The 22,846-nt window shown below is 47.1% G+C and overlaps 1 protein-coding gene across 2 annotated transcripts; it reads right to left on the bottom strand.

Moving 5' to 3' along the window:
• Positions 1-387: 387 nt before the first annotated feature.
• ERCC4 (ERCC excision repair 4, endonuclease catalytic subunit) lies at positions 388-22,827 on the bottom strand. Of its 2 annotated transcripts, none has more exons than XM_083412534.1 (11): positions 21,629-22,827; positions 18,074-18,254; positions 14,912-15,107; positions 13,489-13,696; positions 9,961-10,141; positions 8,576-8,707; positions 7,473-7,583; positions 5,905-6,475; positions 4,734-4,826; positions 2,612-2,724; positions 388-1,638 (listed from the first exon to the last, which is right to left on the bottom strand). In XM_083412534.1, the coding sequence occupies exons 1-11, from the start codon at positions 21,827-21,829 to the stop codon at positions 905-907; spliced, it is 2,721 nt and encodes a 906-aa protein (XP_083268660.1). In that variant the 5' UTR covers positions 21,830-22,827; the 3' UTR covers positions 388-904. The 2 variants fall into 2 exon arrangements, with proteins under 2 accessions (XP_083268660.1, XP_083268661.1); XM_083412535.1 differs by having other exon boundaries at positions 22,625-22,763.
• Positions 22,828-22,846: the final 19 nt, after the last annotated feature.

Raw genomic sequence — 22,846 nt, 5'->3', positions numbered from 1 at the left:
CTGTCAGCTAGCATTCGCAGCCCCCCTATTGGGTTGTCTCTCCCCCCCCCCCCAATTTGACCCCCTACATGTTTTCATTACTTCTGCAAGCCTTGAGGCTCTTGCCAAGCCTGCTGATCCTATCCTCTTGTGCATGGGTGATGCAGTTTTGGCTACATAAACCACGGCACCTACAGCCTGAACACCAGAGACAGAGTGACTCATGAAACAGATGGAACAGGAATTCTTGTAAATAAGCAAACAAAGGCAAAGAAGTTAGCCCCCTTCTGTTCTAATCAGTTCCTTGAAGAGAGGAGTAGTTTCTGGAAATGAAACCTAATACCAGTAAGCTTGGAATGTACCCCACACGTTTATGCCTGCAAAAGACGATCAACTCAGACACACGCATTTTAATTCCAAAATATTCATTTATAAAGAGTGATACAGTGTGTCCCATGGTCCTCCAACCAAGAATTTCACCATCATACAAAATTGATTGCTAGCATTTTTTTACCTAGTTTTATTCATTAACCTGTAATTATAATTTTAAGACACTTCATTTAAAAGCTTCTAGGCTGATAAGAGCCTCTTAAAACTTCCCAAGGCATTGTACCATTTGGAACTAATCATCCCATTCAGAAAATGGATATGGCAAGGGGAGATCACAGGTGTGAAGTGTTTCACTTCACTGAAATGAAATCCTTGGGTGTGGAAACCTAGTGTGTCAAGCAGAAAGCTATCCTTCTCAATGTGCTAGCTTTCCACAGGCGGGCTGCTTTGGCTACAGGACAGCATCCCATCATGTTAACATCTTTACCTGTATTCTGAAGTGGTCTAGTTCCCAGAGGATCACAGCAGATAGCTTTTCTGACTGGGCAGTTCAGCTCTAAGACATGACAGCAATTAGCCAAGGCACTCCAATTTATCACCTCTTGTTTTTCCCTTGAGAAACGGCCTCTGTAAAGGGCAAATGAATGAATTCATAAAGCTGTTTGGCATTGCCAGCATTGCCCAGAAGTTCAGCCAACTTGTCCTGAGAAAGGGTTACGAGTTCTGCAACGCTCTTAACGTGATTCATTATGGCCTGGCAGTTTTTGGCATTCACACCGGGCATTTTGAGCAAGAAGTCTTGGGGACCCGGGTTGTATCTGTCCGATTCGGGGAGGCTTTCTGAATCTGCTGTGACAGCCATGGCTGTAGCTGCATCAGGCTGGGGACGCTTCCTTTTCAATTCCTCAAACAATTCAGCCGTCACGTACGGAGAGGGGCACCACAGGAATCGAAGCCGGGAGAAATGGAGAGTGAGGAGGGTGAGTTTGGATATAATGTCATTGCTCGAGATTTCTTGATGGAGGGATCCCCGGGGAGTGAGGGAGAAGGATTTGCTGGGGTCAAACTCTATGAGAAGGACGGGGCGCTTGTAATAGCGAGACATGGAGACACACTGCGTATAAAGCCTCCCGCTGTTCAGGGAGCCAATGAGATCGCTGATGCTCTTGCGCTCCACACAGATGTCGGGGGTGAGGATGTAGTCACCGACTTCCAAGGTTACGGGCTCAATGTCAATGCCGCGACGGTGGATCAAAGATGGAAGCTCGCTACGAAATTCGCGCATGTCCACAACAATGCTTTGCGGCACGCCCCTCTCTTCCTGGCCACCTAAACAAAGCAAAAGGAATCAGGGAAGAGAGGACATACAGTGGTACCTCGGGTTACAGACGCTTCAGGTTACAGACACTTCAGGTTACATACTCCGCTAACCCAGAAATAGTACCTCAGGTTAAGAACTTTGCTTCAGGATGAGAACAGAAATTGTGCTCCGGCGGCGCAGCAGCAGCAGGAGGCCCCATTAGCTAAAGTGGTGCTTCAGGTTAAGAACAGTTTCAGGTTAAGAACGGACCTCCAGAACGAATTAAGTACTTAACCTGAGGTACCACTGTACTGGTCTTTCTGCTGACAAGTGAGACCCACTGGATCCTAGCTTCCTAGCTGCAGTTCTGTCTCTAAACGGTTTACCAACCTCTAAGCGGTTTAACAAGGCAATCTAAAATATTCATATACAATATTGGCTTTCTATATGCTGTAACAGCCCCCCTCCCTTGGGACTTTTTGATGAAAGGCGACTAAGAAATACAAGGTAATAATAATAGGAGTAGAGGCTCCCTCTTGCCAGCCCACCCTTAGTTACTTCCCCCCAAGAATGCTTCAGACACAGCATCATTCCAGGGCATGGGGCGTGTGGTCACCATCCTCCACCTCCCAAGAATGAAATAATATGTCTGGAGCATTATGAAGTAAAGAAAACAGCAGCCGGTCTGTTCAGAGGAAAGCTCTGCCATGGTTTGTGACAGCAGCAAAATGAAGTTTTTTAGAAACTGAAGGAGGCTGCTACTGTTGGGGTGAGCCCCCCCCCATGGTAAATCCCACTCCCCCCCAAAATAAGCAAAATGTTCTCCTTTCACTATTCAGAGCTGTGAAATTCAGAGGCCATTTGAGTTTGCCCCTAAATGATCTGGCAGCCCACCATTTGACCACAATAGAAGATCATTACACTGAAGATGTCCATGAAAATTCAGCTCAAAAGACCTGAAAGGTGTGTTTTAAAATAGTCCCATAGATATCAAGAACTTACCTGCTTTGCGCGTATCAGTGGAAGCAGTTGCTGGGGTTGCATCTCTTACTAGATCCAAGTTTGTTTCATCTCTTCCTTCCCTTTCTTCAGGGATCACCATGCTGGCCTTCTCACTGAAAAACAAGAATTATGATCAGAAATGTTTGAGGCATTTTCCTCAGAATGGATGCGTTAAAATTCTAAAACCTTCCTGCTGCCGAGCTGGAGCAAAACCTACAGCAGTACCTCTCCCTCCAATCAGTTTAGGGAATTTCCACAAACAGGACATCCCTTGATGTTATTTCCTCAGTGAAAGGGGTTCAGAGGCATGGAGATAGTCTACAGGCATCCTGACTAGCAGCCACTAAGCTATCTAAGTTGGCGGCCATCGCCGTATATTGAGGGATCCTATTCCATAGTTTAACTGTGCTTCCACCAACCACGGCAAGACATTGGAGCCCTGGTTCCGGATCGCCAGAAAATATAATAAACACTTGTTCCCATTTCTGACGTTACACCAGGCAGTGCAGGAAGGAAGGGCAGGATATAATATAAATTAGTAACAGCAATAACAAGACTAAAGGAGCAATCCTATACAGTGCAGAGAAGACAGAGCAGCAGATTCCCCACCAGATCTGCAGCCCTGTTAGTTCCTGCCAAACAGGAGGGAAGTGGCTGTGTGTGTGCGTGCAGCTTATTTTCCTTTTCTGCTCTGCCAGCTCTCAGGCTGGCACAGCACAGAGACCCAGAGTGGAGCCCTCAACAGGAAACATGGCAGTTTTAAGTCCAGTGGCTCCATCACTGGCCTTGGTCCAGCTCCAGAACATTCTGTTTGGGGGACTTATGCTACTGGCAGTAGCACATGCCCCAATGGCTGAACCCAAGGGAGCCTGGCAGAGGGAACCTCTGCTATATCCTATCCCCCAGCAGCAGCACCGACCAAGGGTTAGGATTGCTCTTTAAATAAATAACATAGAACAACATTAATAACATTTGAGGAGGTTGTTTCCGGGGTATGCTTTGCCTTTTTTTTATTTTGTATTTATCTGATTTTAAGTTTCATTTAGCCAGAAAACTGGAACAGGTTTGCTTCTTGCAAATCAATCTGTTAAAATTCTGCCTGAAAGACTTTGCTTCATATCTTTACAAGTAAAATGTTTATTTTTAAAATGAGAACTAAATATTCAGGGAAAGAATCTTTAATAGCTTTGAGGGGGCTCAGCTAGGGATGTGATGGCCTGGAGAGGGAGAAAACAGGAAAAAACACTTTTCCCCCTCTCCTGAGGACAACTCTCTTCCCCGCTGCCCCCTAAAAACCATGACTGGGAAACTCGAGGGATAGCCAAATATGCTGCTGGTCCTTAATTAATACTGTGACTGTATCAGACTGCTTTTTGTCCAATTTACTACATATTTTGTGACTTCTTTGTCAGTTTGCTCTGGTTGGTAGAGAAATATCTGAGGTCTCAGGCAAAGAAGAGTTTCTTCCCACTACTTTCTACCTGACCCATTTAGCTGGAGATGCCCCAAGCTGAACTTAGGACCTTCTGCCCGCAAAAAAATGTGTTCTGTCGCTGGATGCACAGTCCCTTCCCAAGGACAATGAAGTGGGCACTAGTCCACATGAACTCCTGCAGCAGCCAACCTGTTAATCTTCAAGGTGTCACAAGGCTCTGTTGTTTGCTCTGGATACAAGGGAACATTTCTTTCCCCCCTTTGCAAATTTGACATTTTTATTATATAAGTCTATAACGATCTTTCACGGTATTCAGCTGCTTACATAAGTTTGCTACCTTGGTAACACTTGGAGTGGGTGGGGGAAGATGAAACAAGCCAGAGCTCAGAGCTGCATAGCAACAATAGGATAACCAATGTGCAGTCTCTGCCTTTCGAGCAGCTAGAAATATGCCAGCAGAAGGGGAAGATCTGGCAGAGAACCGGCTTCCACCAGAATTAGCTTTACAATTCTGCCAGCTTTAAAAGGGGGAGATTTATCCTGCGGAAGCAAAATACATATTGTTTGACACTGCAGGGCTGGCATCTCTGGGCAGAATGTGGGACCCCAGAACCTTGGCAGTGGGTGCCTGGCTCCTCCTTTGAAAGGCCAACATTTTCCAAGGGCAGCATGCAAGATGCACCTTACCGAATGAGTTTTTCGAACGCTTCCTTTTCTTTCCGTAGTGCAGTAAGATAGCGTTGCTCTTCTGTCGAGCCTCCATAGATAAGGAAATAAACCCTGCAAGGCAAGACACAAAGACCTCTCCAAATCCAGAAGACAGTGGCCCAAAGTCTATCGATTCCAGCATCTAGTTCTCACAGTGGCTAACAAGATGCTGATGGGAAGCTTGGAAGTGGGATTTGATAGCGGCAGCTCTCTACCTCTATTCCCAGCTACTGCTATTTGGAGACATACGGCCAATGACCATAGAGGCAGAACCCTAGCAGTCATGTCTAGTAGTGCGCAATTCTAAGCAATCCCTTTTGGGAGGTTCTCCCTCACAGGGACATGGGAAGCTGCCCTACATACTGTGTCAAGACGACTGGTCTACTTGGCTGAGTGTTGCCTACTGTGATGGCCTGGGATTCAGACTTGGAGGCTGAACCTGAGGAATCCCAGCCTGCACAGGAGTCCCCGCCTCCAGAACCAGCTGAACCGGGGCTGGGACTTGAGCCTGAAGGGTCCTCACCTGTGCTGGATCCTCAGGTGCAGGCACCAGCTGAGTCTGCTCTGGCTCCTGAGATGATGGAGGACCCATCGCCTGCAGGTGCTCCACTCTCAGCCCTGTCAGAGGAAGCTGAGGTTGCCTCTGGGTCCGGTAACCCTCCAGCCTCTCCTGAACTGCAGAGGCTCAGGGCAGAGAGGCGGAGGGAACTAAGTTCCTGCAGGAGGAGTGCTTGCCTCCAGGTCAGGAGAGGCGAGTCACCTGTGGACCGGGGCCGCCCTATGCCTCGGAGGAGATAAAAGCCAGCCAGCCCAGTCCCAGGTTGCGGGAGCAACATTGTTGGTAACCTGTTCCTGCCTGCACCTGTCCTGCTCTTCTGCCAGAGCTCCTGACCTCACCCGACTCCCTGCCTTGGACCCAGCTTCAGCTTTGCCAGACAGTCCCTATACTGCACCCTCGACCTCGGACTGGACTCGGACCTTGCCGCACGGTTAACCCTGGGGACCAGCACACCTACTCTGACTAGCAGCAGCTCTCCAGGTTTTCAGAGAGGTTTTCAAACAGCCGCAGGCTGAACACGGGACATTCTGCATGCAGAGATGATGCTCTGGCCCTGAGCAGTGACCTTTTCCTCACCAAGTTTCAACGTACCTCAGAGGCCTCCCAGGCCTGCTTGCCTTAAAAATTTCCAGCTGGCGAACAAACGTCAGCTCCGCGTCGTACAGCACGACATATCTTGGTGCCACCTCGTGCAAGACACGAGTGAGAGAGTAGGGGTCCCCACAGCCGTTCAGCGGGTGGATCACAGTGAGTGGCTCCTTTAAGATCCCATAATAGGCATCCGAGGAGAGGTTCAGGTGAAGGTCTTCGGGCTTGGCTTCTCCAACGCTCTCTTGGCTGCTGCTTAATTCCTCACAGCCTTCTTCCTCTCCCAGGTTCTCCTGCTCCTCTTTGTTCAGCATTTGGGTCAAGGTCAGCTCTGGCTTCTTCGCCTTCTTCGGTTTGGAGGAATCTGTTCTGGCTTTCTTGGCCCGTGGTTCTCTGGCACCGTTGCCCCGGCCCTTGGCTGCCCTTCCGTCCTTCAGGCAGGCCACGGTGGCTTCCTTGTCCTTCCCAAAGGTTTTGTTATACAGCCTTGTTAAGAAAGCTTCTGCCCCAGCCATGATGTACTCCTTGAGCTGAGCACAAGTGCGGTCGTCGCTTGCGCAGATAAGCACTCGACCTGCAATTGAGAAACGGTTGCCGTAATGGGATGGCGCGTAGAACTGATCACCCATTCCCACCCACCCCCCAAAATGCAGGGGGTGGGGAAGGAAATGTTGGGACCCACAATAAAATGATGCAGTGTGTCCTCACCACCTGTCCAGGACTCTGGCACCCTGTAGTGTTCTGTTTGGGGCTCAGAAGCAGGGGAAGCTTCAGGAGAGGGAGACAGAGAACTGATACCCTCCCCTTCTTTCCCAACCTATTGTAAAACCTCCCCCTGCTATATTACACAACCCCAAAACTGAGCTATCAAAGGTTTTTTTGGCTAAAAACCTTAGGAAGAACTCTTTAACAATGGGACACACGTCCACAGAAGATGGTAAGTTCTCTCTCACTAGAGGTTTCTAAGCCGAGGCTGGAAGGCCACCTTCTCAGCGATGCTGTGGCAGCAGATTTCCTGCACTGGCAGAGGGTTGGACCAGGTGACCTTTGAGTTCTAAGATTACAAATGCCTTTGCTCCAGGTCTCTTGGACCGCTTTAGGACCAACGCTGAATAGGACCATTAGTGCCTACTGAGAGTTGGCATCTGTCTGTCTCGAGATAAAATCGAGTGCGCCTCTGGGGGTGAAGTCAAACCACTGCATTAGCAGCACCCAAGTGACCTCTGGTTGAAATGGATGGATATGGCTAGCTTAGGCCTATTCATTTTGGGGGTGGGGGTCTAGTCTAAGGAAATGTTAGTCAGATACACACCGATGGATGTTAAGCAGCATCAATGTTGACGTTGTTGAACTAAATAATACACAAAACATCCTGCAGGTTCCAGAAGTCACTGAGATAAAGGTTCTTGTTGGGAACAGTCTTAGGGAAGAAGAAAAACTGCTTTGCAAGTATGATAGTAACAAGTACAGTATTATATTATTATTGCTGGTGAATAATAGCTCTAGCAAGAGCAGCAACAATAACTGCCTCTACCCACCCCCATCCCGCTGCCCTGCCCCTCCCAGCTCACCTGGCCCACCCAGAGCTTCACTGTTTGCATTCTCCATTTCAATCTCCTTCAGGACTTCTCCAAGAGCCTCCCACTTTGGGTTGCTTTCCAGGATCAACTCCCTTTTCTGGTCTGGAACACAAAGTCAGTGGATGAGTGGGGAATTAAGAATTTCTCATTACACCTTTCTCAGACGTTTTACAAATGCTGGGGAATCCACCTGGCACTTATAGATAGATTGTGTCCCGTTGAACAAACAAACATCCAGGCTGAAAGCACAAGCTGAGCATGAATTAACTGAATGGGACCTAACTTGGTCTGGATCCGGCACTGTATGATTTAGAGCTGCTTGTTGGCTTTCTGGCCTCTTACACTCAGGCTGCATATATACCTTACATTTAAAGCACGCCCCCACCCCCTGCAAAGAATTCTGGGAACTGCAGTTTACCCCTCCCCAGAGAGATAAAAATCCCAGCACCTCTAACAAACTACAGTTCCCAGGATTCTTTGCAGGTGTTATATGCTTTGAATGTGTGCACATAGCCTCAGATTCATAAATTCTGAATCAGTACAGCAGCCTCTTGTGGTGGCTGCAACTGTGACTGGTCAGTGAAGACCCACCAAGCTATTGTGTACTGAGTCAGACCATTGCTCCATCCAATATAAAAGAGATCCTTTTAACTGGAGACACCAGGTGATCAAGCCTTGCAAAGGCACCTCTGGCTTGCCACTCCATCACAAACCATGGTTTGCTAACTTAGACATCCTCTAAAGTTTAAACTCCTGTTATGCTTCTTTAACTATGGGTTCATGTGATGTCCAAATTAAGCCTTAATAAAATCCTCTCTGTTATCACCATGGATAAAGTAAATACGTGTGTGTGTGTGTGTGTGTGTGTGTGTTTAGAGTTTGCTAATTGTCAACACAGAGTTCAACATCAGACTCCTATTCTCCCTTCTCTGATCACTGTGCCATTTATACTGAAACATGAAATAAGCTTACAGTATTATTACAACGTTATCAAGGCAGGGACATGCTCTCTCGTACCCTGCAAAGTACACTGATGCCATCATCATAATAAAAGCACCCATTACTATTTAATAAATTACAAGGTTTTGCTGTACCTTTTCCTTCTCCTCCGATATCTGCTTTTTCGGCAGCTTTTCTTTTTTTCTTTTCTTTGTCATCTGGGAGGCGATACACTCTGCCCCGAGCATTTAGAAACATTGACGTACTAGAATCGAGAAAAAGCCAACCTAGCAGATGGAGGGAGACAAATATATATCCGTGATTGCAATTACAAAATGCCCACTAATTTCTTTAGCCCCCTTCTTTCTCTATCACTTCAAATTAGTTTTGCAGGGATAAAAACAACAACTTTGAAGAAAGAAGCATGCTTTTATTTCCATCTTTCAACCTAGCTAGCCTACCTCACAAGGGGTTATTTTTTTTGGGGGGGGGCACACAGGAAAACAGCCCAGCACACTGCCTTGGTGCATTTGAAGGCAGCCCTGTTTAGGGAAGCTTTTAACGTTTAATAGGTTATTGTATTTTAGTGTTCTGTTGGAAGCTGCCCAGAGTGGCTGGGGAAACCCAGCCAGATGGGCGGGGTATAAATAATAAATTAAAAAAATATTTTAAAATGTGGTAACAAGCAATATAATATGGCCCTAAATACTTTAAAGTGGACCAAAGAGCACAGCCTTGTTATACTGGGGTGAGTCTATGTATCTAGTCCTGTAATTTTGCCCTGATGTCCCAGATTTAATCTACCTAGTGTAACCAAAGATGGAACATACACAGCCCCACTTCCTCTCTCAGTCCAGGAAGAAGCTTTCTCACTTGACACTGCTGATGATATGGCCAGCTCCAGGCACTATATTATTCTTATCACTATCATCACACCTTTCATCCAAGTTGCTCAAGCTTCTCATTATTCCTCCCCTCACCATTTTATCCTCATAACAACCCTGTGAGGTAGGTTAGGCTGAGAGACATAGAGTCCCTTGGCAGGCTTCATGGCTAAGTGGAGATCTGAACTCTTTTCAGAATCAGCAGCCTGAAAGGGGGTGGGTGGGTTGAAACCTTCACTCTGGCTAATAGTAGGGCTGGCCCCAGGATCATGTAAAACTGGCCCATACAGGGGGCACAAAGATCCCACACTTCTGACAAACGTCTCCAGCTGCTCAAAGCCCAGTCTCCATGTCCTGAGGTTCTTCCTCCTTCTGCAGCTATGTCCTTTTTATGTAATTATTGACCAAAGAAGAAAGAACAACTCAGGTTTTCTGTATGAACATTTGCAGATCTTTTTCAAGGAACAGAAGTTCAGTGGGAGGCTGAATATATTCACTGTCAGTAAATCCTACAGCCTTATGGCTGGCTGAAAACATTTGGGAACGTTCATGCACATGTGTGTTTTTTTTAGTTAAAACTTCACTCTTTCTTTTATTTTTTAAATAGCCCAACTGATTCCTTTGTATAAAGGGGGTGGGGAAGAAACTGCTCATACCTGAATTCTGACCAAAGGCTTTTTCTGAGGCTCTTAAGGACTCCAAAAGGTTAAGGAAAGTGACGCAGTCATACTGAGTCAGGTACTGTAGCAAAGTACGGAGAATCTTCAAATCTTGGACCAAAGTTTTGGTTTTTGATCCCAGCTGGTGCCAAAGAGGATCCAGATAGTGACGAATTGTCTAGAAATATAAAATTAGAAAGAACTGCTGACACAGTGCTGTCATGATCTGAACGTGAACTTCAGAGGCCTTCCTAAACTTTTAGCAGCTTTAGAACCCGAATCCTGTATTGTGTCTTTTTAAAATAAAAAAGACAAGTTTCTTGTCCTCATGAACACAACTGAACAATCTGGCAATAATTCCTGCCTTCTGACCCTCAGCACCCACTCTCTCACTCTCATACATGGAGCCCATGGCAGGCAGCGACCATTTTAGGTTTATCTGATATGTGTGCGACCATGCATTGTGCCGAACCCAGAAAAGACCCAAAAATGTCACGAAAGGGAGTGGGGCAGGGTGTTTGCAGGCTTTTCCAAAGGTGTTTCAAATATACGCAATTTCACTTAGACAGTGTGGTGCCTTGGAACATAACCGCTGCATAAACTGGGAGTTGCCTGAACTCTATTGCCTCTATATAGAATTCAATGTGTGTTAATAATAATAATTTTTAATATAACAGGTTACACAAAAATAGCAAAACAAACAAAACCCACCCCCAACAATGGAATAGTTCTATGTGCATTATTATAAATACGGAGAGGGTCCCATCAATTTATTGTCTGCCAATACATGAGTATACACAATAGCGCTTTCCACGGAAATAAGTGTGCATGCTGATTAAAATGCTCTATCACCTTAGTGCAACATCCACTTTAAAATAAAACAACAGACTTTTGCAGTTAGGAAAGTCACGAGGAAATGCACTGAAAAGTGTGGGATGAACGCACAGTTAAATGGGAAGATGTACTAACACCACACAAGCAAATCAGGATGAATGCTCGTTGTATAACTGTTCTACAAACAAATCAGAATTGCTGCTCAGTGAAGACCGGACATGGTCTAACCTCTGCGTAAGCTTTTGTGCAAGCAAATCAGGATGAATGCTAAACAAACATGTCTTGAGAGGCTCACCAGCTTGCCCACTTAAAGTCACAGCTGGTTCCACTAGAAATCTCCCCCTCCACTTTCAGGGTCAGTAGATCAAGGCTGTTCAGCACAGATATATGGATTTTTACAAAGAACAATTCCAACCATGTTATGATCCTGGCACACAATGCCCAAACAAAAGAACATTTATTTCATTGTTAACAAGCTTACAATGAGCCAGCCAGAGTCTTGGAGAGCTAATAAAACACTCTTTTATGTAAAAACACAGTTAAACTATTAACAGATGTCTAAATCCCTCCATTAAAAAAAAAAGATAGCAGACTTTCCTCCCCTAAACAAAGTGCAGCTGTTGGGAAGGGAGGACAGTCAACTGGAGAGCTCTGGCCTGCCTGAGCCTGTGACATGCAAGAGACTTTGCCAAAGAAAGGACCGCATCGCTTCATTGCAAAAAAACACAGCTCTGCAATCTGGAAAGAAGATCGCCAAGTTAATGAAGACAAGGGAACCTGCCATTAATGAATCTGCAATTGCCAAGCAACGTGCAGTGCTTTTGTAAGCTGGCCCACAGGCAAGAGAAATATTTCACTATTCTGCTCTCCTTGTGAACTAGCCAAGCCCTTCATCTGAGCCGGGATCCTGCTCCGGAATGCACTTAAAATTGCCAGAGCTGAGCTCTGGGGAGAGATATGAGCTCATAATCCAGACAAGACTACCCCAAACATGTGCAGATGTCAGGGCTGGGCTGGGGGCAAGCAGACTGAGTCAAGCCAGGAGCCAGGAGCAAGGCCAGTGGTTGGAACCTATGTGTAAGATAGGACCAGAAGGACAAATGAGGAAACAGGAGCGAAGAACAAGCCAGGCATCAAGGATAAGACAGGGTACACACAAGTCTTGTTTGAGCCAGGGACAGCTGGACAAGAAAGCCCTTCCTGCCTAACTGGGTGGAGTCAGTCCAAAAGGTTCTTCACCAAGAAGGCAGCCACCTGAAATTCAGTGGCTCATGGCAGAAAGCAGCCAGACATTAATTCCAGCAGTTCCTCAAGTTAGGTAAACCATAGCTGTTTGACTCCTTCACTGGAGTGCCCTGAGCAAAAGGTTTGACAAGCCAACTTCCACAGTCCTTTCCAACTCTATGATTCTGCAGCCAGCTGAGCAAACAGACACCTGGGATACAGGTAAATGGAATCCACACCAGACATTGTAGGGGTCCAATGAGACATAATCCCCCATCTCTTTACAAAGCTGAATACTGCTGCCCTGACTGAGTGATGCCCATGATCTCTGAGCAGATTCAGAAGAGTGAGCCAAATGGGAAGTGCAATGGAATCGGGATGCTGTCTAGCTATGCTCTGCTGCTTTCAATGCAATACGTTACAGCTGTGTATACATATTACGTGGGGTGGGAGGGAATTGTAAACTGTGATGTCCAGAGGAAAGGAAATGCAGAAAAGCACAGAGAGTGATGGTTAACAAATGTTAACAGCGGCATAAACCAGGAAAGGGGGAACCTGCGGCCCTCCAGATGTCTTTGGACGACAACTCCCATCATCAGGCAGATAAAACAAAGGAGATTCAGGACAGAAAAAAGAATGCATTGCTTTACACAACACAGAGTTAAACTATGGAACTGGCGCCCACAGGAGGCTGTGAAGGCCACCAACTTGAATGGCTTTAAAAGAGGATTATTCATGGAAGAGAGGGCTACTGATGGCTTCTAGCCAGGATGGCTAGACAAGAACCATTGAAGAAGAAGAGAAGAAGAGTTTGGATTTGATATCCCGCTTTATCACTACCCGAAGGAGTCTCAAAGCGGCTAACATTCTCCTTTTCCTTCCTCCCCCACAACAAACACTCTGTGAGGTGAGTGGAGCTGAGAGACTTCAGAGAAGTGTGACTGGCCCAAGGTCACCCAGCAGCTGCATGTAGAGGAGCAGGGAATCAAACCTGGTTCACCAGATTACGAGTCTACCGCTCTTAACCACTACACCACGCTGGCTCTCTATTGGAGAGAGCAATGCTTCACCAGTTGCTGAAACTACAGGAAGGGAGAGTGCTGTTGTGCTAAAATCCTGCTTGAGGGTTTTCTCACAGGCATCTGGTTGGCCACTGTGAGAACAGGATGCTGGACTAGATGGGCCACTGCCTTGATCCTGCATACTCTTGGTTATCCCTGACCCTTGGCCACATTGGCTGGGAATGAGGAGAGTCGGAGTCCAACAACATCTGGGAGGCTGCAGGTTGTCCAGTTCCTTCTTAAAGCTGTGCTCATCATCACAGGGAACAATCACAGCCCTTTGAGGATGGCATAGCAGCCAAGGACCCCAATGCCGCTGACTGCATTGCCTGTGCCCATATAAAAAAACGCTAAAGGCCGATAAGAAAAGCCCAAGAACAGAAACAATGACAGTTGAAAGAGCTACCTTGTCAAAAGCTTTCCCGATAGCATCTTCCAGCGACAGATCCTCTGCTTCCAGAGCCGGGTTGCACTGCTTTAGCTCTTTCAAACACGCGTTCAGGATGTCCAGAATGGAAGTCTGGATGGCTCGCATGGCCGGGGTCATGCTGACGTGCATTTCAACCACTTCGGGCTTGTGCCGCTCTAAGAAGGAGTGCACTGCTACGTGGAACCTGGGAGGAGAAAGGCAGGCTGGTGTTAGGGAGAAGGATGTCAAGAGAGCCACGCAAATCCCAAGCCTCTTCCCCCCACCTGGACAAGAAATGGCAAAAATAGATGTGAGCTCCCTGCCCACAATGCCTCACTCCTATGGTGCTCCTGGTGGGGCCTTTTTGGGTTTTTTCTGGGCTTGTTTATGGGTTATTGCCGGGGTCAGCAAGGTTTAGCTTGCCTGGGCCAGATCGGTCCCGCAGAGATCCCTCCGTGGGCCGGATCACGTGCGTGTGTGAGCGCGCCTGCCTGCGATTTTCAGCATCTGCGCAGACGGGATTTCTGGCACCACAGAAGTGAGTCCCCATGCTGCGCTGTGCCGGTTTAGCACAGCACGCAAGCGGGCGGTTCGGTTCAGGAGCGGCTCGTGAGCCAGTCATACAACCTCCACAGGCCACTTCTGGCCCATGGGCCTTAGGTTGCTGAACCCCGGGTTATCGGGACAGTTTTAATTACCATATTTTTTTGCTCTATAAGACTCACTTTTTCCCTCCTAAAAAGTAAGGGGAAATGTGTGTGCGTCTTATGGAGCGAATGCAGGCTGCGCAGCTATCCCAGAAGCCAGAACAGCAAGAGGGATTGCTGCTTTCACTGCGCAGCGATCCCTCCTGTTGTTCTGGCTTCTGAGATTCAGAATATTTTTTTTCTTGTTTTCCTCCTCCAAAAACTAGGTGCGTCTTGTGGTCTGGTGCGTCTTATAGAGCGAAAAATACAGTAAATGCCATGTTTTATCTATTCTTCCGTTTTGGCTTTCCCCCCATTTTGGAAGCCGCTTAGAGACTTTTTTTGTAGCAACTAATAAGTCAAATAAATGAATGATGCCCCTCAGAACAAGACAAGGGTTAGATAGTCGTAGAGAACCTTGGGAACACCTACTCTGCCACCACTGACAGACTAAAGCAGAAGGATAAGGTAGCAGGAGTGGTCAGCGCATGGATTGGCAGCAGCTGGTCCACTTCACCTCGGGCGGCACAAAGTCTTGTGCCCGCCTTGTTTACTGCTCACCTTGCACGTCTAGGAGCACCTATCATTTTCCTTGGTCGCCAGCAGCAGGAAACCAAAGATATACTGCTCCTGATCCTGGAGGTTCTGTTTTTGCATAATTGCTGCTGATCAACATTATCTGCCCTGGGTGTGATCAATTCATCTGCCCAGTTACCAAGGAAGAATGGCCTCACCTTGGCCAGAGGTAAAGCTTCCTCACAAAGAGATTTCTCATCACTCTTTCCACGTGACAGAAGCCAGTACTGAAGGCCACGGCATTGTCTGTGAAGGCCTTAATGAAACCCTGCTTGTTCTTCTGGCGATAGAGTCGCAAGATAAAAGCTTCCTGGCAAGACTCAATGATTCTGTGGGCTTTGTACACCAAAATACCTGGCAGAACAACAAGACGAATAAACTTGGGTCATACATACAGGAGAAAAGCAAAGAAAACAAGAATAAAGCACAGGACGTGATATTTTGCAGAGTAGGCCATGAGTTTCAAAGGTTCAACCAATTAAAAAGAGCATGGCACCATCTAAGTTTCCTTCGGCTTTTTCCCCACTGATGGAATTCAGCGGGGCTCAAATCTTTCCCACCTTCAATGGTGCTCCAGTGAAAATGCTGCAACAATTTAAAATGTGTCAATTACTGCAAGAAGATCAAACGCATCCATTCTTAAGGAAATCAGCCCTGAGTGCTCACTGGAAGGACAGATCGTGAAGCTGAGGCTCCAATACTTTGGCCACCCCATGAGAAGAGAAGACTCACTGGAAAAGACCCTGATGTTGGGAAAGATGGAGGGCACAAGGAGAAGGGGACGACAGAGGACGAGATGGTTAGACAGTGTTCTCGAAGCTACAAACATGAACCTGACCAAACTGCGGGAGGCAGTGGAAGACAGGAGTGCCTGGCGTGCTCTGGTCCATGGGGTCACGAAGAGTCGGACACGACTGAACGACTAAACAACAACAAGGAAAAGGTAGTTTCTACTCAAAACAACAAACCAAATAAGAAAGATGGCAAGAACCCCCAACCTTAATTTATTTATAGGAGCGTTCTCGGAACGCAGCAATGGTGCAATGGCATTTGCAACCTGAACACTGGAAATAAAACCAACCATACAGGTAAAGTGGGAGCCTGCTGCCCTGTTGCTTTAAACTATTCGTAAGAAATAATGGCATTTTTGGTAACAAAAGGACAACAAGCAAACAAGGAGACAATAAAATCCTCTGCAACATGCTAAGATATGTGAAGACGGTGGATTGGAATCCTATCTAAATAGTATGATTTCCACTGCATTTCCTTTTGGAGATCCACCTTTAAACACTTGGTCATTTCCTTATATAAGGCAGTGGGGAACCTTAGGCCCATGCGAGAAATGTGACGCCCAGGCTTCTCTACCAGGCCCTGGGAATTCTTCTTAGGCCCCAACCTTCCTTGCCCCTCCTTAACATCCTGAATGCTTTTACCTAGCTGGAATGTGTCCTTGAACTCTGATAACTGATAGGGCTGTGTTTGTGTGTGTGTTTGTGTGTGTGTGTGTGTGTAGAAGCTTGCCTATGGTACAAAGGTTAAATTTACTTTTCTGGCTGCACCCACGTTTGCCTCTGGCCCCGCCCAACTCTGGCACATGGCCTTCGGAAAGAAAAGTAACTTACAGAATGAAAATGTTTTCCCATCCCTACTCTATAGGGAAAAGATTTTTTCTTTTATTTTTAAATAGGGTAAGGGCTTCATACTAACTTACAGAGCTGAATACAGCTACTGACGTCCTTTTCTGTGTCCTAAGCCACAGCAGATTTTAAAAATAGGTACAGTTTATTAATACTGTAAGTTTTCTCCAATGGTAAGCCTACTCAGAGTGGACCCACTGGAATGAATAGACATGGTTAAGTCTCTTAATTTCAATGGCTCTACTGTTAAGTAAAAGCAAATTGGCAACAACCCTGTATGTTTCTGCCACCTTTCCTCCCCAAAGCTCCAAGTACAGTGGTACCTCAGATGCTCCAGTCTTCTAGGTTACTAACTGCTGGATTTTGAAGAATCATGAGCTGCAAAGGTGAGCGTGAGAGGGAGATGCTTTGCTTCTTGTTGTCTGCGATGGCCTTAAGGTGTGTAGCCATAGTTGAGAGTAATCACAATACAGTGGTACCTCAGGGTAAGTACTTAATTTGTTCCGGAGGTCCGTTCTTAACCTGAAACTGTTCTTAACCTGAAGCACCACTTTAGCTAATGGGGCCTCCCGCTGCTGCCGTGCCGCCGGAGCACGATTTCTGTTCTCATCCTGAAGCAAAGTTCTTAACCTGAAGCACTTTTTCTGGGTTAGCAGAGTCTGTAACCTGAAGCGTATGTAACCTGAAGCGTATGTAACCCGAGGTACCATTGTAGCATAGTTGGTTCTCTACCTGGCACCCATCCTGCAGATGAGGAAGCTTTTCCCCCCACATTCAGCGAAGGGCAAGGCCAGTGGCAAAAGAAGGCAGAGCAATATATGTGAATTTTACCTTTGTATCACTAGGCTAGTTTCTGCACACATTCGCACACCCCTTTCCAGCCAAAGAAGTAAGGCGTTATCAGAAGGACAAATTCCAGCCAGGCAGAAACACTCCAGGAGGAAACCAGACAGGGACAGAGAGAGGTGTGACACTCTGAGGAGAGACTCAAGAGCCAGGCAGAGCGGCTTGGAGGCCACATTCAGCCTTCATGCCTGAAGTTCCGTATCCCTGTTGTAGGTGGTTAGACTGAAGGAGACAGACTGGTTCAAGGTGCCTAAGTGAGCTTCAAGGCTGAACTTGGAATCCCAGCTTCTCCACATCTTTCCCACTCTGTATCCCTTACACTACGCTGGTTCTCAGCATATGGAAACTGAACCCTAGGCAGGATAAACTCCAGAGACGCTTGCGTGGCTTGGTCACAAATCTGCAGCTTGCTCAGCATAGGATCTAATCAAGGCTTTATGTCATACTGACCTCTAGTGGGATAAAGTTTTTATGACACTGCATCTATTTAAAGCAGTCTTACTCCTCTTTAACAGTCAAGGCTCCCCCCCACCCCCATGAATCCTGGGGACGGTAAATTCTCAGCACCCTTAATGAACTACAGTTCCCAAGACTGTCCATGAATGCTTTAATTGTATGGTGTGGATATCAGCCCAGTCTTTGAGGTGTCAGAAGACTCGTAGAAGAGCAAGGTACCATTTCAACAATGAGAAGCAATAAACTTTATATCTGCAGAATTGTGCATGAGTTAGCATGAGGAAGCCATGTTTCTCAGCCTAGACTTAGATTACGTTAACATTCTGAGCGGTGGGCGGGGAAGAGGGTTCGAATCAGTTTTCTCTCGTGGTAAGATCTTACCGGTGATAAGATCTGAAGGGATTCGGTCGGTCAGAAAATCCACCACCAGAATCCGGCTGGTGGCAAAAATGACACCCCCTTGGGTGTAAACTTCATAGCGGTTGCTGCTTGCGATTTCATTTGTGACGCGTCGAGGAAGATGAGCTACGTTATCAGTCCTCAGCTGGTCGATAAAAAACTCCTAAAACCAAAATAAAATCCAATGCAGAGTAAGGGGGGAGGGAGATACTTTGTGTGGATGTAGAGTAAGAAGCAGTGCAAGAGCTATGATTAAATACAATATTAAATATTCAGTAATGAATGGGACCTGCCAACAAAACGCTCCTGCTCTGAGTTTCAACCATTCAGATCCATTAGGGCACATGAGGCACTGTCTGATAGCTGAATCACCAATATTTACTTCTGAGTAAACATGCTTTGAATCATGCTGAAAATACAAATGCCAATTCCATTGCTTTCTTAATGTGTAAGAGCTAGTGAGCCACAGCAATAAGGTAGGCATAGCAGTCGGCTGAGCACCTAAAGTTTGCCCGGACTCAAACACTCCATGAAATCATAATTCTGATGAAGCTTAAAGACTTGACCTGCTGCTTTTAAAAACTGACATTTTAAAAAGTTGCTGTTACTTTACTTTATTTTTGTTACGTCTTGCTTTTCTGCACTTTTAGTCTGATCCTGGCATTTAAACTTTAATTAACAATGCATGACATTGTATACAAAGTTAATTTCATTGTTTCATAGGATTATATGAGCAAGATACCACCTGGGGCTCTTTGCTCATGGTCCTCCCAACCTAATGTCAGGTCAAATTGGCACAGACCTGCAGCGGGGCCTTTTCAGTGGTGCCCCCCTCTGGGCATCTGCATTTACATCAAGTGTGGGGAATCCTTTCCCCCTCCAGATGTTGCTGTACTGCAATTCCCATGATCTGTGGTCACTGGCCATGCTGGAGCTGATGTAGTTCATCAACATCTGGAGAGTCATCTGAATCAGATATTGATTGAATACTGCTTGGTTTCAATACACCTTTGGTTTTCTGAGGTTCTTCTGTCATTTCATACAAGTTTTGGTTTTATCTGCCATTGTTTCTTATTTGTTCAGTTTCTGACACCTGTGCTTTATTTACATTTTCACTGCCTTATAGAACAAACAGCCCTGTGAATAAGGGAAGCAGCATCTAGTTAGCAAGGCAAAATACCACCACCATCACCTCTTTAAATAGACCGCATTAATTTTGTTTAAGAAATGCTATTTTAAAAACCCATTATTCATATTGCTCTTACATAACCTGCCCCTGGGGACCTTGTCAGCTGAAAAGTGGGAAGGAAATGCTTAAAATAAACAATTATTTTACAGAGCTTAATGAACCTTTGTCCCTCCAGATGTTGCTGAACTAAAATGTCCACCCACTGACCATGTTCTTGAGGGCTGAAGGGAGTTGTAATTCAGCAACATCTGGTGACCCAAAGGTTCCTCACACTTGGTTTAAGAGAACATGTCCCTGCTCCAAGGAGATTAGAATCTAAAATTAAACACAGGGTGGCGGCCTTAGGGATGGGATGAGCAGTGGAGGCAGGTATAAACAGAGAAAAATCAAACTGTTGTTTCACTTGCACTGCCTTGGCTCTCGCAGGATGAATAAATTCATAGAATCATAAAACAGTTGGAAAGAACCACAAGGATCATCTAGTCCAACCCCCTGCAATGCAGGAAACTTTTGCCTAATGTGGGGCTCAAACCCATGACCCTGAGATCAAGAGTCTCACGTTCTACGAACTGATCTACTTTCATTCTGATTTTGGTTTCTAGTAGAAACTTTAATGAGGGACGCAGGTGGTGCTGTGGGTTAAACTACAGAGCCTAGGACTTGCCGATCAGAAGGTCGGCGGTTCGAATCCCCGCGATGGGGTGAGCTCCCGTTGCTCGGTCCCTGCTCCTGCCAACCTAGCAGTTTGAAATCACGTCAAAGTGCAAGTAGATAAATAGGTACCACTCCGGTGGGAAGGTAAATGGCGTTTCTGTACGCTGCTCTGGTTTGCCAGAAGCGGCTTAGTCATGCTGGCCACATGACCCAGAAGCTGTACGCCAGCTCCCTCGGCCAATAAAGCAAGATGAGCGTCGCAACCCCAGAGTCAGCCATGACTGGACCTAATGGTCAGGGGTCCCTTCACCTTTAGAAACTTTAATGCTCAAATCACTAGGGTACTAAGCAAGGGCCAAAGGCGCAGCAGGTGCAAGGCATGGCAAAGCAAGCTAAAACACTGGTCCCCGGACTCCTGTGATAAAGGAGTGGAGCAGGCATGGCTTAGTGCAGAGTGTGTGGCATCTTTTGACTGGGCAGGTAAACGGGAACTGCTTCTGGTGGATTGGGCCTGAGCTGATGCAGGCACTGGCATCTCTGTGATCTAGGTGACAAGAGGAGGAGACAGCACCTGTGCAAAACTAGATTTGGCACCTGGCACCTTCTCTGGAGGTAGAGGCTTGCCAGCAGGAATTAAAGGAAGAAAAGGCTCTGGCAGGGCGAGAGGCCAGACTGGTTTGGGCTGAATGACAGAACGCTAGGTCCCTCCCCAGGATCAGCCTCCTCAACTGCTGCATCCCCATGGGCAACTCTGATGTCTCAGGAGGCCTGAGGCCCATCCCAACCCACTGTGTTCCTCCCCAAACACTGGCCTCCAGTCCTTCAAGCTCCTTTCACTCCTTATCTTGACACAACCACCAAGATGACTCCACAGGACTCATGACATGCGTGTATTCAAGCTTAGTTACAGTCTGAGTCACAGGCAACTTTCCCCAGTTCACAGCATAAAACCACAAAGCAAAAAACACAAAATACGTAATAAAAACAAGAACAAAAAAACCACTCGCAAACCAGTAACTCCCTCCCTGGGCAGGTGTACTAGGAATAGGCCCTTTTCGGTGCTGGCCCCATTATCATCCTCCATGAAGTTCACACCTCTCTTGCTCTAGTGCAGTGTCTCCCAACCTTGGGTCTCCAGCTGTTTTGGGGCTACAACTCCCATCATCTGTAGCTGGCAATACCAGTAATAATGATGATGACGACGATGATAAAAAATTTATTATTTATACCCCGCTCATCTGGCTCGGTTTCCCCAGCCACTCTGGGCAGCTTCCAACCAAATATTAAAAATACATTAAAACATCAGTCATTAAAAACTTCCCCAAACAGGGCTGCCTTCAGATGTCTTCTAAACGTCAGATAGTTGTTGATTTCTTTGACATCTGATGTGGTTGGGGATTATGGGAAATGTAGTCCGAAAAGAGCAAGCTTGGGAAACACCGCATATAGTGCCTTTTAAAGGAACTTTCAAGAAGTCTTTCTTTCGACCGGTGCTTTTGCAGCTCATTTGAGAGGGGTGCGATTCTCCATTTCCCAATGTTTGTTTGCGTGCCTGGGCTTGTCTTTTTTTGGGGGGGGGGGGTGTTTTTTGCACGTTGCCTTGTGAGGACCCCTGCCCTGAGAAGCGGAGCAGCTTCTCCGAATAGCAGAGACTGAGGGAAGCTCCTCCCGGGCCCCGCGGCGCCTCTGCCTACCTCCTCTGCCGGGCTGGTGTTGAGCACCAGCACCAGCCTGGCCGGCTCGCAGTAAAGGCGGAGGAAGCGCAGGAGGAGGCGGTCGATGCCCAGCCCGCGGGCGCACACCACCAGCCCGTCGTCGTGGAAGAGGTCCAGGAAGATCTGGTTCTCGTGCTCCAGCGGCACCGCAGCCGGAACAGCCGCCGAAGAAACCGCCATGACAAGTCGCTGTCAAAGAGCCGCGGCTCCCACTGCACATGCGCAAAGCGGGAAGCCAACGTACTACTACGGGAATGAAGCCTCAGGCTCTCAACGCCGTAGAGATAAAAACTTGGAAGAGTGACACGCGCACGCAGAATCCTTAAACTCCCCATGGAAACGGAAAGCCTCCGTTGTTCGCGGGTATTGGCGCGCGCCTCCCGCCTCCCCACCCACCCGCGGCCTTGCTGTGAAAGCGTCGCCTTCCAACGTGTTGTTTTACGTCGGGAAGGAAGAGGGGGAAATTGTTCGAGGTTTAGACCGGAAGTGTGCGGCTCTACATTTTTAGTTCTCTATAGATAAGGGGAAGTGGGGCGGGGTGGGTGGGTGTGAGAGAACCGCAGCATAGAAATAGGAAAAGATTAGAGTGACAATGTGTGGTTGGGACTCGCAAGTCCCATCAGCTCCAGTCAGGGTGGCCCGATGGTCAGCGATGATGGGACTTGTAGTCAAACAACGTGGGGCGGGCGGTGGGCTCCCCGTGCCTGACTTAAAAGCAATAGCCGGATTACGGCAACCTCCCTCGGTTGCAAATAAAGGAGGGGAGGGCGGGCCGTGGCTGAGACACAGCGACTTCAGCGGCACAGCGATGTCGTCCACGATTCACATTGCAGGCTCGAAGTGGGGTTAAGGCTGGTTCAGGTTCACCGGGCAAAATGTTGCTGTTGCGGCTCGTTTGTTTTCAAGACGTTGCTTCAGCAAAGGTATCGGAGTAATGAAATGGCACAGGAAAACCTGTCTGCTCCACTGACTTACATGCAGATGCACAGAACTTTTAAACGTCGTTTGGAGACTTGCGAAACCGAAACGCCGCCAGTAAAAAGACCAGCGTCAGAGAACAATCCTCTCTACGACTGCTCAGATGCCCAAAGAGATTTCCTTCCAGGTAAGTGTGCTCAGGATAGGAGCCTTAGAAGGGAGCGGAATCTCCCATCTCTTCCGCTGCTGGTGCTGCTACTTCCCCTTGAGTAGCCTCCT

The sequence above is a fragment of the Podarcis tiliguerta genome (assembly GCF_965153285.1).
Source record: "Podarcis tiliguerta genome assembly, chromosome: 14".
Taxonomy (NCBI): Eukaryota; Metazoa; Chordata; class Lepidosauria; order Squamata; family Lacertidae; genus Podarcis; species Podarcis tiliguerta.
The sequence above is the reverse complement of the archived record's forward strand: the minus strand, read 5'-3'. Positions and strand labels throughout refer to the sequence as shown.